At 41.7% G+C, this 15,802-nt stretch overlaps 1 protein-coding gene across 1 annotated transcript; it reads left to right on the top strand.

Annotated features, from left to right (window-relative positions):
• The first annotated feature begins 802 nt into the window (after positions 1-802).
• On the top strand, positions 803-15,106 carry LOC142854535 (uncharacterized). The gene is given in 5 exon segments (XM_075980248.1): positions 803-998; positions 12,437-12,563; positions 12,766-12,826; positions 13,559-14,842; positions 14,844-15,106. Coding segments are annotated over 5 exon segments (1,812 nt in total). The 5' UTR covers positions 803-824; the 3' UTR covers positions 15,010-15,106.
• Positions 15,107-15,802: the final 696 nt, after the last annotated feature.

Raw genomic sequence — 15,802 nt, 5'->3', positions numbered from 1 at the left:
TTTACCATGGAAAAATGCCCATTGAGAGTAGATACAAAATATGAATAATTACACACAAGCATCCTGATCGTATTCAGGCCTGCTTGTCATACTACTAGCCTTTGGGATGTTTTAGAGGCAGCCCTCCCTCAGGTGAATCCTATCTTGTGCCATTTAATATTTTCTAAGGGTTGGTAACTCCTTTATACCAGCAGTTCTGCTCTTATACATTACAGATCAGCATAGGAGTTCCACCCAGATTGTGAGACGCAGTACTCAACCTCCACAAATATCTCCAAATTAATTTTATACCTAAATGTCAAATGAAAATGAATTATTTCTAGATGACACTTGAGCAACAAGGCTTCTCCAAAAACAGCAACCTGCATGGGCCTCGTGATGTTTCTCTGAGACCCTGCTATATCGAGGGAAAATAAACCTCCTTTGAAACCAAGAATATGCTTGGAAGCTCTAGTAATGTCCTGCACCATGGCCTTTAGTGAAGAAGGGTTTGCTTCAGGTCCTGAAAACGCAACATATTACAGGGAATGCCACTCTAGACTTGATTTTATTATAATCTCGAGTTACCATGTGTTTGATCAGTGCAGCATTGCTTGAATAGCCTCTTTCTGAATTTGAATACTTCCTTTCAGTACAGAAACCACAGGTTAACATTAACAAGAGACTTGTGGAATTTGGCTCAAATCTTCCAGGAACTCTGAGATAGGGGTGTGCTTAGAAAGGAAGCTCCACCTAAGAACCATTGTGCTAGTTCCTTCTGCTCACTATGAATGTCACTCCGGCAAAAATAGCCAATCAGAGCCTTCCGCCGACGTGCCACTCAGATGGGAGGGTTCTTCTGGTTTCCAGGCTCCTGTGCTCTCATGTGCAATTCAGAAGTTCGGCCAAATTCTGCTGCACTGTGGGATCCTTGTGCAGAGAGCATGGCTGAGCTCTGCAGCCAGGCCATGGTGAGATATGGGCAGCTGTCCTCGGAGAAGGAAAAGTGGCAGGCCATGGTGAGTAATGCGCCACTGTCCCCAGACTGGTGGAGCAGCTGGCTGAAATACCGGAACCCATGTGCTGGGTCCTCTCTTGTTTGGGTGGGAGCTAGTGGGCACTTGCTGAGTTTGGCATGTTTCTGCTTGGTTCTCCATGGTATCTATGTGGTCCTTTAATTCCCTGTGCTAAAACAGCAGTCTGAATAATTTATCCATGGAGAGCACTGGGAGTGGGATCGTGTTTAGAAAAGCGCTTCTTGTTGAGTTTACTGTGAAATGTTTGTGCCTGTAGTGTTTGTATTGTACTATTGAAAGACCCTCTGGATACCCGCCCCCCCAGAACCCGCAGCTGGCCTGCTCCCATGAGAACATCCTGTTTGCTTGAGACCCTCAGGACCCTCTCAGGACCTGCAGCTAGCCGGCTCTCATGAGAACATCCCGTTTGCTTAGGGAAACAGGATGCCTATAGTGAGCACATGTGCCAAACTTAGAATATCAGCAGTTCACAAAAGAAACAATTCCTCCTATGAAAGATCCCAGCTTGACAAGGCTTTTGACGAACAAATGTAAGCGCAGAGTGAGGTCAGGGCCCCTGGCTGCAAAGCAGGATATCTATAAAATAGGACAATCTGTAAAGCAGGGTATCTATGAGATATGACGTCTATACAACAGGATGTCAGTGGCCATACATCTGTGCTGGGAAAGGAAAAACCAAAAGAGGAACAGGATATGTGTTGCCATACATCTGTGCTGGGAAAGGAAAAACCACCTATGCCCCTTGTCTCATTCCAACCGACCACTAACCATGCATCTGCTTCTGTAATCTGCTTCTGCTGCCCTCTTTCCTATAAAAAGACCTCCCCCCAGTCTGCAGGCCAGCAAGTCCTCCTAAAGACTTTGCCGCCAGCAGGTACCTGTGTTTACTCAATAAACCTCTGGCTAATTGCATCCTGTGGTCTGGACTCGGAGTGTCCTGGTTCTGGGGACTTCATTGGAGGAAAGGTCCTCTCTGAGGGTCTTTTATTTGGTTCATTGGCCGGGAATTGAAGACCTCCACCCAGGAGCTACCAGCTCACCACTGGGAGGTAAGCTGGCCAGCACCGATTCGTTAGTCTTTGTGTTTGTCTCTGTCCGTTTCTACTAAACTTTGTAGATCTGAGTGCTCCGAATTTGGCGAGAAGGAAAGAGGCTGACGGGCCTGGACTTTCCCTCGCAGCCCTGGAAGATGTTCCAGGGAATTTGGTACCCGATTTTTCAGGGCTTGGCCAGTATCAGAAGGATGCGTGGTTTTGATTGGAGGAGGGGAATCCGGACCCCCACTGCCTCCATTTGAAGTTTTGCCTTCAGCATTAGCTGAAACCGCGCCGGCGCATCTGTATTGTCCATGTATTTTTGTGCTTAATATGTTCTTTGTTTTGTATATCTGTTTGTACTCGAGTCTAAATCTGGTACCATGGGGCAGTAAGTATCCATCTCTTTGACCCTAACTCTGTGAAAATCCAAAAGGAACACTGACAGTCTGCCCCTCCTTCACTTCTCTAGACTGTGCCTTGCTGAGGCTGTGCCGCTGAACTGCCCCGCTTGCTGTTGCGATAGGGGAGGGAGCAGGGCTGCTGATCTCCTGTGGCACAGCCTTGAGCCAGGCCTAGGCGGGGCAACCAGCTCCAGCTCTGAGCAAACTTCTCATCAGGGCGCAGTCCAGCAGTGGCCGCCTTAGCTGTTACCATGGGCAAAAAGGCAGGTCCCGGGAGGATTCGCCTCGGGCTCCAGCTACAGTTGCCCAGGCGAGGAGCCTCTGCTATGGGCGCCTATGCAGAGACGCTTGAACTCCTTAGCATCATCACTGGAGCCCAGGGAGCATAACTCTCCCCTCAGTGCCAGGTCCTGGGGTGACACTGAGCCTCTGCCACACCCCACTCCACAGGGGAGCTCACTGATGGGAGAGCTCTCTTAGCTGTGTCAAAACCAAACAAAGGCTTTAGCTCCCTTAGACGCGCTGCTCGGGAATAGCCCAGCTGATGACTAGTTGGGCCATGTAATCCTGCCCACCTCTGCTCACAATTAGCTCTCCCTGCTTCATCAGGTAGAGACTGGGGTCGGAACATCCACGAGAAGGGAATGCTTGCCCCCCTGAAATCCCTGTGCTGAAAGTGACGTCCTCCCTTTCTGACCTGAAGTCCACCAGCACCGCGCGGGAGGACTGGGGGAGGAGGGCTGCCTTAGACAGTCCAGGGTGTTCCCTCCCCCATAGCCAATGCAAAGGTCTTCCCAGCTGCTACTGGCAGTGTGAGGGCTAAAGAGGAGCCTCCATGGTGGCCGATGTGGCATCCCCGAGGAACTGAGTTGAGGCTTCCAGATGGCCGACCAATCCTGACCTGAGGAGTTCCCTGGAGGGAATGCCTCCTGGGGCCTCTGGAATCCCATTCAGAGAAAAGCTGCTAGGTTGCTGTGAGTACTGAGGTGGGGATGGGGGAAGCTTGTGTTGTACAGCTAGGAGCTCACTGTGGACAGAGCTGAGGCTGGAGCCAGGTCCTGGGAGGATCCCCAGTGGGGTTCCCTGTGGGGGAGGCTCATTTTCCTTGGAAAATAAAGTGCTAGGGACTGAATGGCAGCCTCCCCTCTACAAATGCCATGCAAAGCCTTGTGCCAAAGATCTGTGGCTTCCTGGACCTTTTTATTTTGGCAGTAAGGCAAGAGATTACAAGTAAATATCCCTGTGGCTGTTGGTAAATGGCGAATGTGGATTCAGAAATGGCAGGTAATGGAGTAAGCTGACATTAAAAGGGCCTACCAGCCCCGACAGCATCTCTCTTCTGGGGATGCTCTGTTCCAGTCATCATGTGCTGCATCCAGGGTAAACGCCTCTGGTTTAAAAATTGGGAAAATTAAATTGAGTCACTTTAAAATAATGTACTTATAAAAAACTACAGATTGTTGGTTTCTATATTTCTTACTATGCAGTGTGTCCAGAGGAAAGTGAATTCCCAGCTCTGTTTAGATGGGTGCAGGACTACACTGTCTTCAAGAACTATTGCTGTAAAAGCCCTGGCCCAGGGCCGGAGCCATATGAACAGCCCAGCTGAGCTTCTAAGCCAGCCCATGTTTAGATCTGAATTTAACACTTGTCTGCTCACAATGCTTGTGATAAGGTGGGGACCCCGAGTTGCCCCACATGGCAAAGATCTGCTAAAGCCTCTCATCCCACCACAATGGCAAAAGGGGTGTTACTGAATGATAAGGTTGAGTTAAAATGGCCCTTTTGACTCTTTATAATGTTTATGGTTATTTAAAAAAAAATGGCGAAGATTCTCATTTATTATTAATATAAAAAAGGTGCATTTTGGGTTGTTTTCAGATTCTGTCTATGATAATATAAAGGATGTCGCTAAGTTTTAAGGTAATATGTTATCTAATTCTGAAAATCCACCATGCTAATGTTCAAAGTAGCTGTAAGCGTAAATTGTCAAATGATATTTTTAATCTTGGTCAGTTTTACAGGAATAAGATAAAATCTCAGAATTGTTTAATTTGCATTTCCCTGATGATTAAGGATGTTATATTTAAGCAAATTTTAAATATCTTTCAGTCATTTCAAGTTCATTTGTTGAGAATTTACAGTTTTGGTCTGTGACGTAATTGTACTAAAATATTTGTTTTTATGAGGATTAAGTTCCTAAGTTCCTTATATGTTTCATGATACCTCCCCATTCTACAGGCTGATATTATGTTCCGTTGATTATATCCTTTGCTATACAAAAAGCGTCTCAGTCTAAAAATCTTATTTATTGATTGTTTCTCTCAATGTCTATGCCACTGAGGCTGTGTTTAAAAATGAATTTTAAACTTTTTTTCCCTTCTATAAAGTTCAATATTGTTGGTTTTATGTTAAGGCCTTTGATTTGTTTGGATTTCAGTTTTGTGCATAGAGATAAATATGGATCTATCTTCATTCTTCTACATGATAATGTCTAATTAATTCTTAAAGGGAGAAACTGACAGTCAAAATGCTGGGCTCACGGCAAATCTCGGGGGGGGGCTGCAAGGCACCCCACTAATTCGGCCAACATAAGAGAGGTTCTCCAGGGACCAGTTAAAATCTATGCTCCTTAAATGATTAATAAAAGTTTACAGGCATTTTACCCAACCTCTGAAGGTCAGCAGATAGCCTACATAGGACAGGCAACATCAGATATAAGAAAAAAGTTACAGCAAGTAGATAGGTTACAAGATTATACCTAATAAAATTTAAAGAGACAGAAAAAAAATGTTAAAAACGAGGGAGAGAAAAAGGGAAGCGAAAGAGAGAGAGGCGGGAAGCAAAAGAAAGACAGGACTCGGACAGATAAGGAGCCTGGGAAACAGAAGATCAAAGACAAATGAAGAGGGTCACAAGAACTGAGTACTCTATGTTAAAACAATCATTGAAAAAAATTAAAAATACAAACTGGACACCTTACGAACTACAAATAAATGACTCGTTCCTCCCTGGTCACTTCTGAGTGTATGATCAAGGCCTTTTGTTGCCCAAACGGGGGACTTTTGCTTTTGCTGCTGTTCTCAGTGCTGCAGGAGATGCAGGCTGCTTGTCTGCCTCTGCCTCTACCACGCCCTCCTCACCAGGATGACCACCTCTCCCTGCCATCACCGCTGAAGAAATCCTCACCTCCTAGCAACTGCCTTGGTGCTGTGCTTGCTCTAAAGCCTGCATGAGCCCTGACTGCTCACTCTACAGTCTTGCTCCCCTCACCCATGTCAGACTGTGATACAGCAATCACAATGCTACCACAGGTGCCCTCCTGTGCCAGACTACTGCTCCTGTGCTGGGCTGACATCGATGGACTATGGATCCTACCAGCATCTGCAAAAAGGATAGGCAGCTGGCAAAATGGCAGCCTAAGCTGTGCCAGGCAGAGCCGAAAATGAGGGCGAAGCTTGCCTGGGGCACAGGGCTGGTGGTCCGAGCTGAGCAGGTACACAAGACTGAAGGTAACTGGAAGGCGGGGGCAGCATTGGTGGACAGGAAGCAAATGATCTGGGCCAGTAGCTTCCCTTCAGGGATGGCGGCCTGACCAGAAAGCTGAACTTGTGGCTTTGATACAAGCTCTACAGATGGCAGAGGGAATGTCTATACTAACAGCAGGTATGCTTTTGCCCTCACCTATATACACGAAGCAATATACAGACAAAAAGGACTGTTGACATCTGCGGAAATTTTGAGCCTCCAGGAGGCCACACATTTGCCAAAGAAGATAGCCATCATACATTGACCAAGACTGAGACACCCAATGTAATGGCTAAAAAGATCATAAAGAAATCAAGCTGAGGTTTGGGATGGCCAAGATAATCATGTCCGATAATAGACCTGCCTTTGTTGCCCAGGTAAGTTAGGGTGTGGCCAAGACATTGGGGATCAATTGGAAATTGTGCTTACCAACCCCAAAGCTCAGGTCAGATAGATAGGATAAATAAAATTCTAAAAAAAAAAAAAAAAAAAAAAAACCAAATTGACATAATTGGCCCTGGAGATCAGCAAAAATGACTGGACAGACCTCCCTCCCTCCTGTCCTGTTCTGGGGTCAAAACACCCCGGCAATCGCTGCCACTAGTTCTGTTGCCTGGCTAGTTAGCTGCTGCTCATGTATCCGCTGACAATGGCTGACCCTGGTGATGGAATCCTGAGCTCAAGGCTTGCACAGGGCAGGCACATCTGCTATAAGGTGGGCTTACATCACCTTTAAGGCTCTTCTTTCCTAGAGTCAGAAACCCACAGGGCTCTTCTCATTTTTTAGTGTCTTTTAAAGCACAATATCAGACAGCAGAAGCAAAAGGCAATTCTGTTCTGTTCCTCCTCTGTGTGTCTGGGACCTATTGACAGGAATTATTTTGTACAGTTTGAGATTTTTCCAGATCAGACTGTTTTGTGCAGATAACTGCAGAGAAAAGCAAACACACCTAAAGCCTCCTTACCTCTTGACAGGTTTTGTTTTTCTACAGAAAAATCTTGCTTTAATCTGTGGGGTTATAAAATGATAAACAGATATAATTTAGTATATGATGAAATTAATGTTAATGAAATGTTAAAACTTTTTTAATGCTGTACTTACTAATGTAAAGCCTGGGTAAGGTCAGTCTCAAAAAAAGATATTTATGTCCTCATTGGCTGTCCTCTGGTTTTAGGGCTTTTTGTTTATTTTGAACATTTGTCATCCTGTATTGCATTTTCTCTCATTGTTTGTTAAAGTTCTCACAAGGGACACAACCCTGTACATTTGAATAAAGCTGATGCTACAGGATGCAATGGAAACCTGTAAATGCCATGTGGTGCCAGCTGGACCGAAACTGACCTTTCCGGCACATTCTCTGGAGTTGAGGATCAACACTCCCGGTGTCTACAGCAAAGGAGATTTGTCTTTATAATACTGAACTTGCCTTTTATGAGAAGGCATCCATGTGTTTCTTAGGGCTGAGTTAAGCTCTTTGTAGTCAATAGACTAAGAACTATTCTGCACACCCTAGAGATGTTTTACTATCTTCTCCCAATACTGCTCTGTAAAGTATGAGTTATTTTGTCCCATCAGTTGTACTAGTTTTCATGTGGCTATTGTCTGAGCAAATCTTTCAGAGGTGGTGCTCCATAACAGGAGGGGCCTGAATCTCATGTTTTTAAAGAAAGGGAGTCTTTGTGCTACACTCAGGGAAAAATGTTACTTTTCTGCTGAACATACTGGATTGGTTAGAAGATCTATGACCAAACTTAGAAAAAGATTAAAGCAGAGACAAAAGCTGTTTAAATCACAACAAGGATAATTTAAAGGATGGTTTAATAAATCGCCATGGTTAAAAACCTTAATTTCCACTATAGCTGGGCCCCTACTTATTTTACTTCTTATCTTTACAATCGGCCCTTGCATTTTAAATCGCCTGGTGCAATTTATAAGAGACAGGCTTTCAGTTATCCAAACCATGGTACTCTCCCAGCAATATCAGATATTAAAGCAGAATGACGTAGAGGTTTTTAAACTCATGAATTTATGATTAAATCCATGAAAAAGGAAAAGGGGGAATGAAAGACCCTCTGGACACCCCCCCCCCAGAACCCGCAGCTGGCCTGCTCCCATGAGAACATCCTGTTTGCTTGAGACCCTCAGGACCCTCTCAGGACCTGCAGCTAGCCGGCTCTCATGAGAACATCCCGTTTGCTTAGGGAAACAGGATGCCTATAGTCAGCACATGTGCCAAACTTAGAATATCAGCAGTTCACAAAAGAAACAATTCCCCCTATGAAAGATCCCAGCTTGACAAGGCTTTTGACGAACAAATGTAAGTGCAGAGTGAGGTCAGGGCCCCTGGCTGCAAAGCAGGATATCTATAAAATAGGACAATCTGTAAAGCAGGGTATCTATGAGATATGACGTCTATACAACAGGATGTCAGTGGCCATACATCTGTGCTGGGAAAGGAAAAACCAAAAGAGGAACAGGATATGTGTTGCCATACATCTGTGCTGGGAAAGGAAAAACCACCTATGCCCCTTGCCCCATTCCAACCGACCACTAACCATGCATCTGCTTCTGTAATCTGCTTCTGCTGCCCTCTTTCCTATAAAAAGACCTCCCCCCAGTCTGCAGGCCAGCAAATCCTCCTAAAGACTTTGCTGCCCGCAAGTACCTGTGTTTACTCAATAAACCTCTGGCTAATTGCATCCTGTAGTCTGGACTCGGAGTGTCCTGGTTCTGGGGACTTCATTGGAGGAAAGGTCCTCTCTGAGGGTCTTTCATTATGGAACGAAGATTTGCCAAAGAGAAGCCAGGTCTCTCTAGTCTCTTCCAGAATTTCTGCACTAGTAAAATTGAACATTTAGCTTTATGATCCATCAGGATTTGATTGTTGTGATTGTTTGGAGTTTGTAAATGATACCCCCTGTATAGAGTAGCTTTCTATTGTTAAACAATTACAGAAGATTAGAATTGTGGGTGACAGAATTGATCATATATCAGGATCTACCATATCTTAAAGAGGCATTAAGTCACATAAAGTAGAATTTAGCTAAGGGAGTACTGCCTCCAAAATACACTAAAGATAAGTAGAATGAGAACCACGCCTGTTAGAGATTATTAAGATAAAACGTAAATATCCCCTATAGAGTTTTTATCTAGCAACCTATGGAGGCAGAGGCAGAGACCCACATCGAAGCTGTGGACTTAGCACCCAAAGTCCATTTGAAGAGTGAAAAGATGAGAATATGAACAACAAGGTCAAGACCATGATGGGTTCACCCACTAAAACATCTTGCATGAGCTGATGGGAGCTCACCAACTCCAGAGGAACAAGGAGGGAGGAGACATAGGACGAAACTAGTCCCTCTGAATGTGGTTGACAGTTGCTAGGGCAGACTGAGGAGCCACTGGCAGTGGCCCCAGGACTTATCTCTACTTATGTATTGGATTTGGGGGGTCCTATTGTCTTGGGATGTATACCTTGCACAGCCAATATTCAGTAGGGAAGGCCTTGGAACTTTCCACTAGGCAATATGCCTTAGCCTCTCTGAGGATTGGATGGGGGTTGGGTAGGCGGGTGCATAGAGGGAATGGGAGGAGTGGAGCGAATAGTAACTTGGATCAGTTATTTTTAAATCTAATAAATTTGAAAATTAAAAACTGTAAAAGATTGTTCACCAGTATTCATCAGCCATTAATCGACATTCCCATAAGAAAAGAAAAAAATTGCTTAAGTGGACCAAAGCCATCCCTTCTCCATACCAAAGATCAGGCTTCCGGTACACTGTCAATGGTCCATTATATGGTCACAATCATCATTAAGTTCCAATGTGCCATAAAATATATTAATTCTTGAACCACTTCATGTTAAACCTATTTGAAAAGCAGTTATGTGTTAAGGTCTTCAGTGTTCACTAAGATAGATTTGAACCCTGTTGTAGACCCACAGGGCATTGTCCTTGCTATCCCCCTGACTAACCATCCAAAATTTTGGGATTACACCATTGCCACACCACAGAGTTCTCAAATTACCAGTTGAAGTCACATCATGGGCTGTCTATTGCAGAAACAAAACAAAAAAAAAAAAGAGGATTTGCATGTAGAGTGTGACTCCCCCTTCAGACCAGAAGAGGAAGGGCAGTGTCCTGTGTACAGGGCACTGAAGAACAGACTAGGCAATACCTAGATCACAGAGCTCTAGATCATAGAGAAGGTCATGATGGGGCATGGCAAGTGACTGTCTGTGTAATTTCCCAGCATGTATTAAATCCTTCCATGTGAATCATGACAGATATTATTGATGGACTTATAATATTGGGATAGTACCTTTAACCACTGAGTATTAGATTCCAAGTAGCTGACTCTCCCATGCAGATGTGTGCAATCCTGGGTGACACAGTTAAGTCTGCTGAGAGGTTTGAGACACAGGCCATTGGCTGTCACTCTTTGTCAGCTTACAGCAACTTAGCAACTAAAATTTTACATGGGACAAAGTCATACAGTCACACAGACAATGTTATGGGCTTTTTTTCAATAAGGAAATTTCCTCCTCTTTTTCAAATTGAGTTTACCTAAGTACTCTTACAATACTTTTTAACAAGTCCATTGTGGCAGAATTATTTAGATTTCATTTTAATCTATTACTGCTCTAAACTCTATTGTTTCTATTTTACAACCTTTCCCAGTCACTATGAATTTTATTATAAAATATCATATATACTAACGCCTAATTGGCTTTTAAATACAAAAAAAAAAACATTTTTGAATAAATACCTAAAAGAGGTATTACTGCTCAATCGTGCCACAAAGACATGTGCTCAACTATATCATAACAACATTGTTTGATTGTTTGTTATAGACAGAACCTGGAACGATGTCCCTCAGCTGAAGAATGGATGAGGAAAATGTGGTATATTTACACAATGGAGTACTACACAGCAGAAAAAAATAATGACGTCTTGAATTTGGCAGAAAAATGGGTAGAGCTAGAAAACATGATTATGAGTGAGGTAGCCCTACCCAGAGAGACAATTATGACATGAACTCACTCATAAGTGTTTTTTAAACATAAAATAAAGAAAACCAGACCATAAATCACAACCTCAGAGAACCTAGACAACAATGAGGACCCTAAGAGACATGTACATAGATGTAATCTACATGGGTAGTAGAAAAAGAAAAGATCTCCTGAATAAATTGGGATCTTGGGAAACTTGGGAGACTGTTGAAGTAGAGGGAAGAGGTAGGAAGTGGAACAGAGAAAACTGTAGGGCTCAATAAAAATCAATTATAAAAACAACCTACAATCCCAGAAAACCTAGACAACAAGAAGGAGCCTAAGAGAGACACACATGGATCTTATCGACATAACAATTAGAAAAGAAAAGATCTCCTGCAAAAGTTGGTAGCTTGGGGACCATGGGAGTTTGAGAAGGGGAGAAAATTATATAGCTTGATTAAAAAAATAAAATAAAACAAAATGCTCACACGCAATAGAATGTTATCTTATTTTTATTAAGAACAAATTTATGTATTTATACATTTATATCATTTTAGTGTACTGGTTCTTAACATATAGGTCATAAACTTAGAGGCTCAAAAAAACTTTACAAGGCTTCACCTATATCCATCAGAAAACAAATTGTTTATTATACACCCTATAACTATAGCAGACTTACACTTCTGTTTTGTAGAGATAATCAGCACTTGGTTGTTACAGAAGGCAGTTGTATGATGAAACAGAGAAAGGACATTTCAAGGTGTTTAGCACCATTGAAGAGAAGGCTCAACCTCAGAATAGGATCCCTAGGAAGGCATCCTCAATACCTTGAATTTATGTTATGAATAGAGAAAGAGATCCTTTGTCCAAGGAAACAACTTCATTCTGAATCTGCTGGAACTCTGTTCCAAGCATGGCATAGGCCATTACAATGTAGACTCAACATTTGGGTGAACATTTGATGTCTATTGGTCCAGTATACAAAAAAGATGCAACATTACAGGTCATGGATTCTTAATGTGATTTCACTTCAGTTCTGTTACAGGCATCTGTGTTTGACAAAAATACATATTTAGACTTTGTCTGCCTTCAAAATATCAATCTAACACATAGAAAGAAAGATAGACCTGCTTCTGCCTTCTAAGCGCTGGTATTAAAGGCATGAATCAATACCTGTTATAGCCTATTATATTTTGTTTTTAGTAATAGGTCAAACAGTTTCTCTGATGTTTACTGCGGACAGCATTTCTTTTGCAAGATGAATCTTGTTTAAAGGTTGAAGAAATGACAGGGGTGAACTTCCTATTCAGTTTCATTCTGTAGTGATGTGGCGATGGCAAAATAAATTTCTTCTCATGAAATAAATACGAGAAGCACCAGAATTAGAAGATCATACTCTATGCATTTACAATGTTGATGGTATCACACCTTTTGTTTTCCACATGTATGGGATATATAAGAATGCAGTGACCTATGATGATGTGCATGTGAACTTCACCCCGGAAGAGTGGGCTTTGCTGGACCCTTCCCAGAAGAATCTCTACAAGGATGTGATGCTGGAGACCTTCATGAACCTCACCGCTATTGGTAAGATGGTGAAATTTACTCACGTTTTAACATAAGGGGACAAGTGTTTCCTGGTTATTGAGGGTCTTCTGTAATGTGGATTGAGAAAGAAAAAGAGTATGGTCAATAAATCATTCATGGTGCTAAGGTTCATTGAAGATAATAACTTAAAGTTTGCACAATTTCCAATCACATATCACATATTTTCTGATATTATTTTTAGGATGCACTTGGGAGGATCAAAATATTGAAAAGCATTCTCAAAGGTGTAGAGGACTTGGAAGGTAACTTGAATAAGCAAGATTATTTAAGTGTGTATCTGAGAAAAGGTAATTGTGCCCTGGATTATTAAAAGAAATGCAGCGATATACATAAACAAGCTTAAAGTGTATTGATGGTTATTAAATTCTCAAACAGCCATACACCTCATGTCCGTTAGGAAAGTACTGTTTGCTAGGTGAGGACTAGGTGTTGTAGCCACCTCTGTGTGTCATGAGTCACTTCGCAAATGTAGTATGACTCGCACTCTTGTATATAAGTTTTTTGATTCTCTGACTTTTGCCAGTTCTCTTTACATTTGTGAAAAACCTCATACAAATATAAGATGTTTCAAAAGTAAACTATGTAATAAAGGCTCTTACCATCAAAGGCATCTTCAAAGATGCACACCAACTTTAGTAAAGGGAAAACATGAGATTACATGACATGATAAAAGCTTAAGTTCTGATTTCTCTTCAAACATAGACCATGTCTTAGAAGCTAAGAGCACTGATGTCCTGAGTTCAACTCACAGAAATCACGTGGTGTCCCACACCATTGCTATTGAGATCTGATGCCCTCATCTGGGGTGGAGGTGTACAGGCAAGAGGAACGTTCTGTACATAAAAAGATAGACTAAATGCTAAAATAAATTCATACAGACATAAGGATTTTAAGTGTAATGAATGTTTTAATGCTCTTATATGTGCAAAGACACCTTCTGAATATATTAATGAGTTAAACTCTTTCTATAACAGTCACTTTGAAAGATATGAAAGAAGTTTTATAGAAGAGAAAGCGTGTGAACGTATTCAACATGATGAAGCCATTGCATGTGCGACTCGACTACAAATACATAAAAGAACGCATACTGGAGAGAAACCCTATGGATGTAATCAGTGTGGTAAAGCTTTTACATATAACTGTCTTCTTCAAAGTCATAACAAAACACATACTAAAGAAAAACACTATGAATGTAATCAGTGTGGTAAAGCTTTTACACATCCCAGGGGTCTTCGACAACATAAAAGAATACATACTGGAGAGAAACCCTATGAATGTAGTCATTGTGGTAAAGCTTTTACACAGCCCAGTGGTCTTCAAGAACATAAAAGAATACATACTGGAGAGAAACCCTATGAATGTAATCAGTGTGGTAAAGCTTTTACACATCACAGTTATCTTAAAAATCATAACAGAGCACATAGTGGAGAAAAACCCTTCGAATGTAATCAGTGTGGTAAAGCCTTTTTGTATCACAGTTATCTTCAGAGGCATATAAGAAATCATACTGGAGAGAAACCCTATGAATGTAGTCAATGTGGTAAAGCTTTTACATTTCCCAGTAGTCTTCAACAACATAAAAGAACACATACTGGAGAGAAACCCTTTGAATGTAGTCAGTGTGGTAAAGCCTTTTTGTATTACAGTGGTCTTCATAGGCATATAAAGAAAACACATAGTTCAGAGAAACCCTATGAATGTAGTCAGTGTGGTAAAGCTTTTACACAGCCCAGCGGTCTTCAAGAACACAAAAGAATACATACTGGAGAGAAACGCTATGAATGTAATCAGTGTGGTAAAGCTTTTACACGTCCCAGGGGTCTTCGACAACATAAAAGAATACATACTGGAGAGAAACCCTATGAATGTAGTCATTGTGGTAAAGCTTTTACACAGCCCACTGGTCTTCATGAACATAAAAGAATACATACTGGAGAGAAACCCTATGAATGTAATCAGTGTGGTAAAGCTTTTACACGTCCCAGTTGTCTTCAAAGACATTACAAAACACATACTGGAGAGAAACCCTATGAATGCAATCAGTGCGGTAAAGCTTTTACACAGCCCAGCGGTCTTCAAGAACACAAAAGAATACATACTGGAGAGAAACCCTATGAATGTAATCAGTGTGGTAAAGCTTTTACACGTCCCAGGGGTCTTCGACAACATAAAAGAATACATACTGGAGAGAAACCCTATGAATGTAGTCATTGTGGTAAAGCTTTTACACAGCCCAGTGGTCTTCATGAACATAAAAGAATACATACTGGAGAGAAACCCTATGAGTGTAATCAGTGTGGTAAAGCTTTTACACGTCACAGTTATCTTAAAAATCATAACAGAACACATTGTGGAGAAAAACCCTTTGAGTGTAGTCAGTGTGGTAAAGCCTTTTTGTATCACAGTGGTCTTCAGAAGCATATAAAGAAAACACATAGTTCAGAGAAACCCTATGAATGTAGTCAGTGTGGTAAAGCTTTTACATTTCACAGTAGTCTTCAAGAACATAAAAGAATACATACTGGAGAGAAACCCTATGAATGCAATCAGTGCGGTAAAGCTTTTACACGATGCAGTAGTCTTCAACATCATAAAAGAATACACACTGGAGAGAAACCCTATGAATGTAATCAGTGTGGTAAAGCTTTTACATATAACTGTCTTCTTCAAAGTCATAACAGAAAACATACTAAAGAAAAACCCTTCGAATGTAATCAGTGTGGTAAAGCCTTTTTGTATCACAGTGGTCTTCAGACGCATATAAAGAAAATACATAGTTCAGAGAAACCCTATGAATGTAGTCAGTGTGGTAAAGCTTTTACATTTCACAGTAGTCTTCAAGAACATAAAAGAACACATACTGGAGAGAAACCCTATGAATGCAATCAGTGCGGTAAAGCTTTTACACAGCCCAGCAGTCTTCAAGAACATAAAAGAATACATACTGGAGAGAAACCCTATGAATGTAATCAGTGTGGTAAAGCTTTTACACATCACAGTTATCTTAAAAATCATAACAGAACACATTGTGGAGAAAAACCCTTTGAATGTAGTCAGTGTTGTAAAGCCTTTTTGTATTACAGTGGTCTTCATAAGCATATAAAGAAAACACATAGTTCAGAGAAACCCTATTAATGTATCAGTGTGGTAAAGCCTTTTCATATCACAATAGTCTTCCAGAGCAAAAAAAAAAAAAACACATAGTGCAGAGAACCCCT

The sequence above is a fragment of the Microtus pennsylvanicus genome, chromosome 7 (genome assembly GCF_037038515.1).
Source record: "Microtus pennsylvanicus isolate mMicPen1 chromosome 7, mMicPen1.hap1, whole genome shotgun sequence".
NCBI classification, from domain to species: Eukaryota; Metazoa; Chordata; class Mammalia; order Rodentia; family Cricetidae; genus Microtus; species Microtus pennsylvanicus.
Note: the sequence above shows the minus strand (reverse complement) of the source record. Positions and strands in the feature narration are given on the sequence as shown.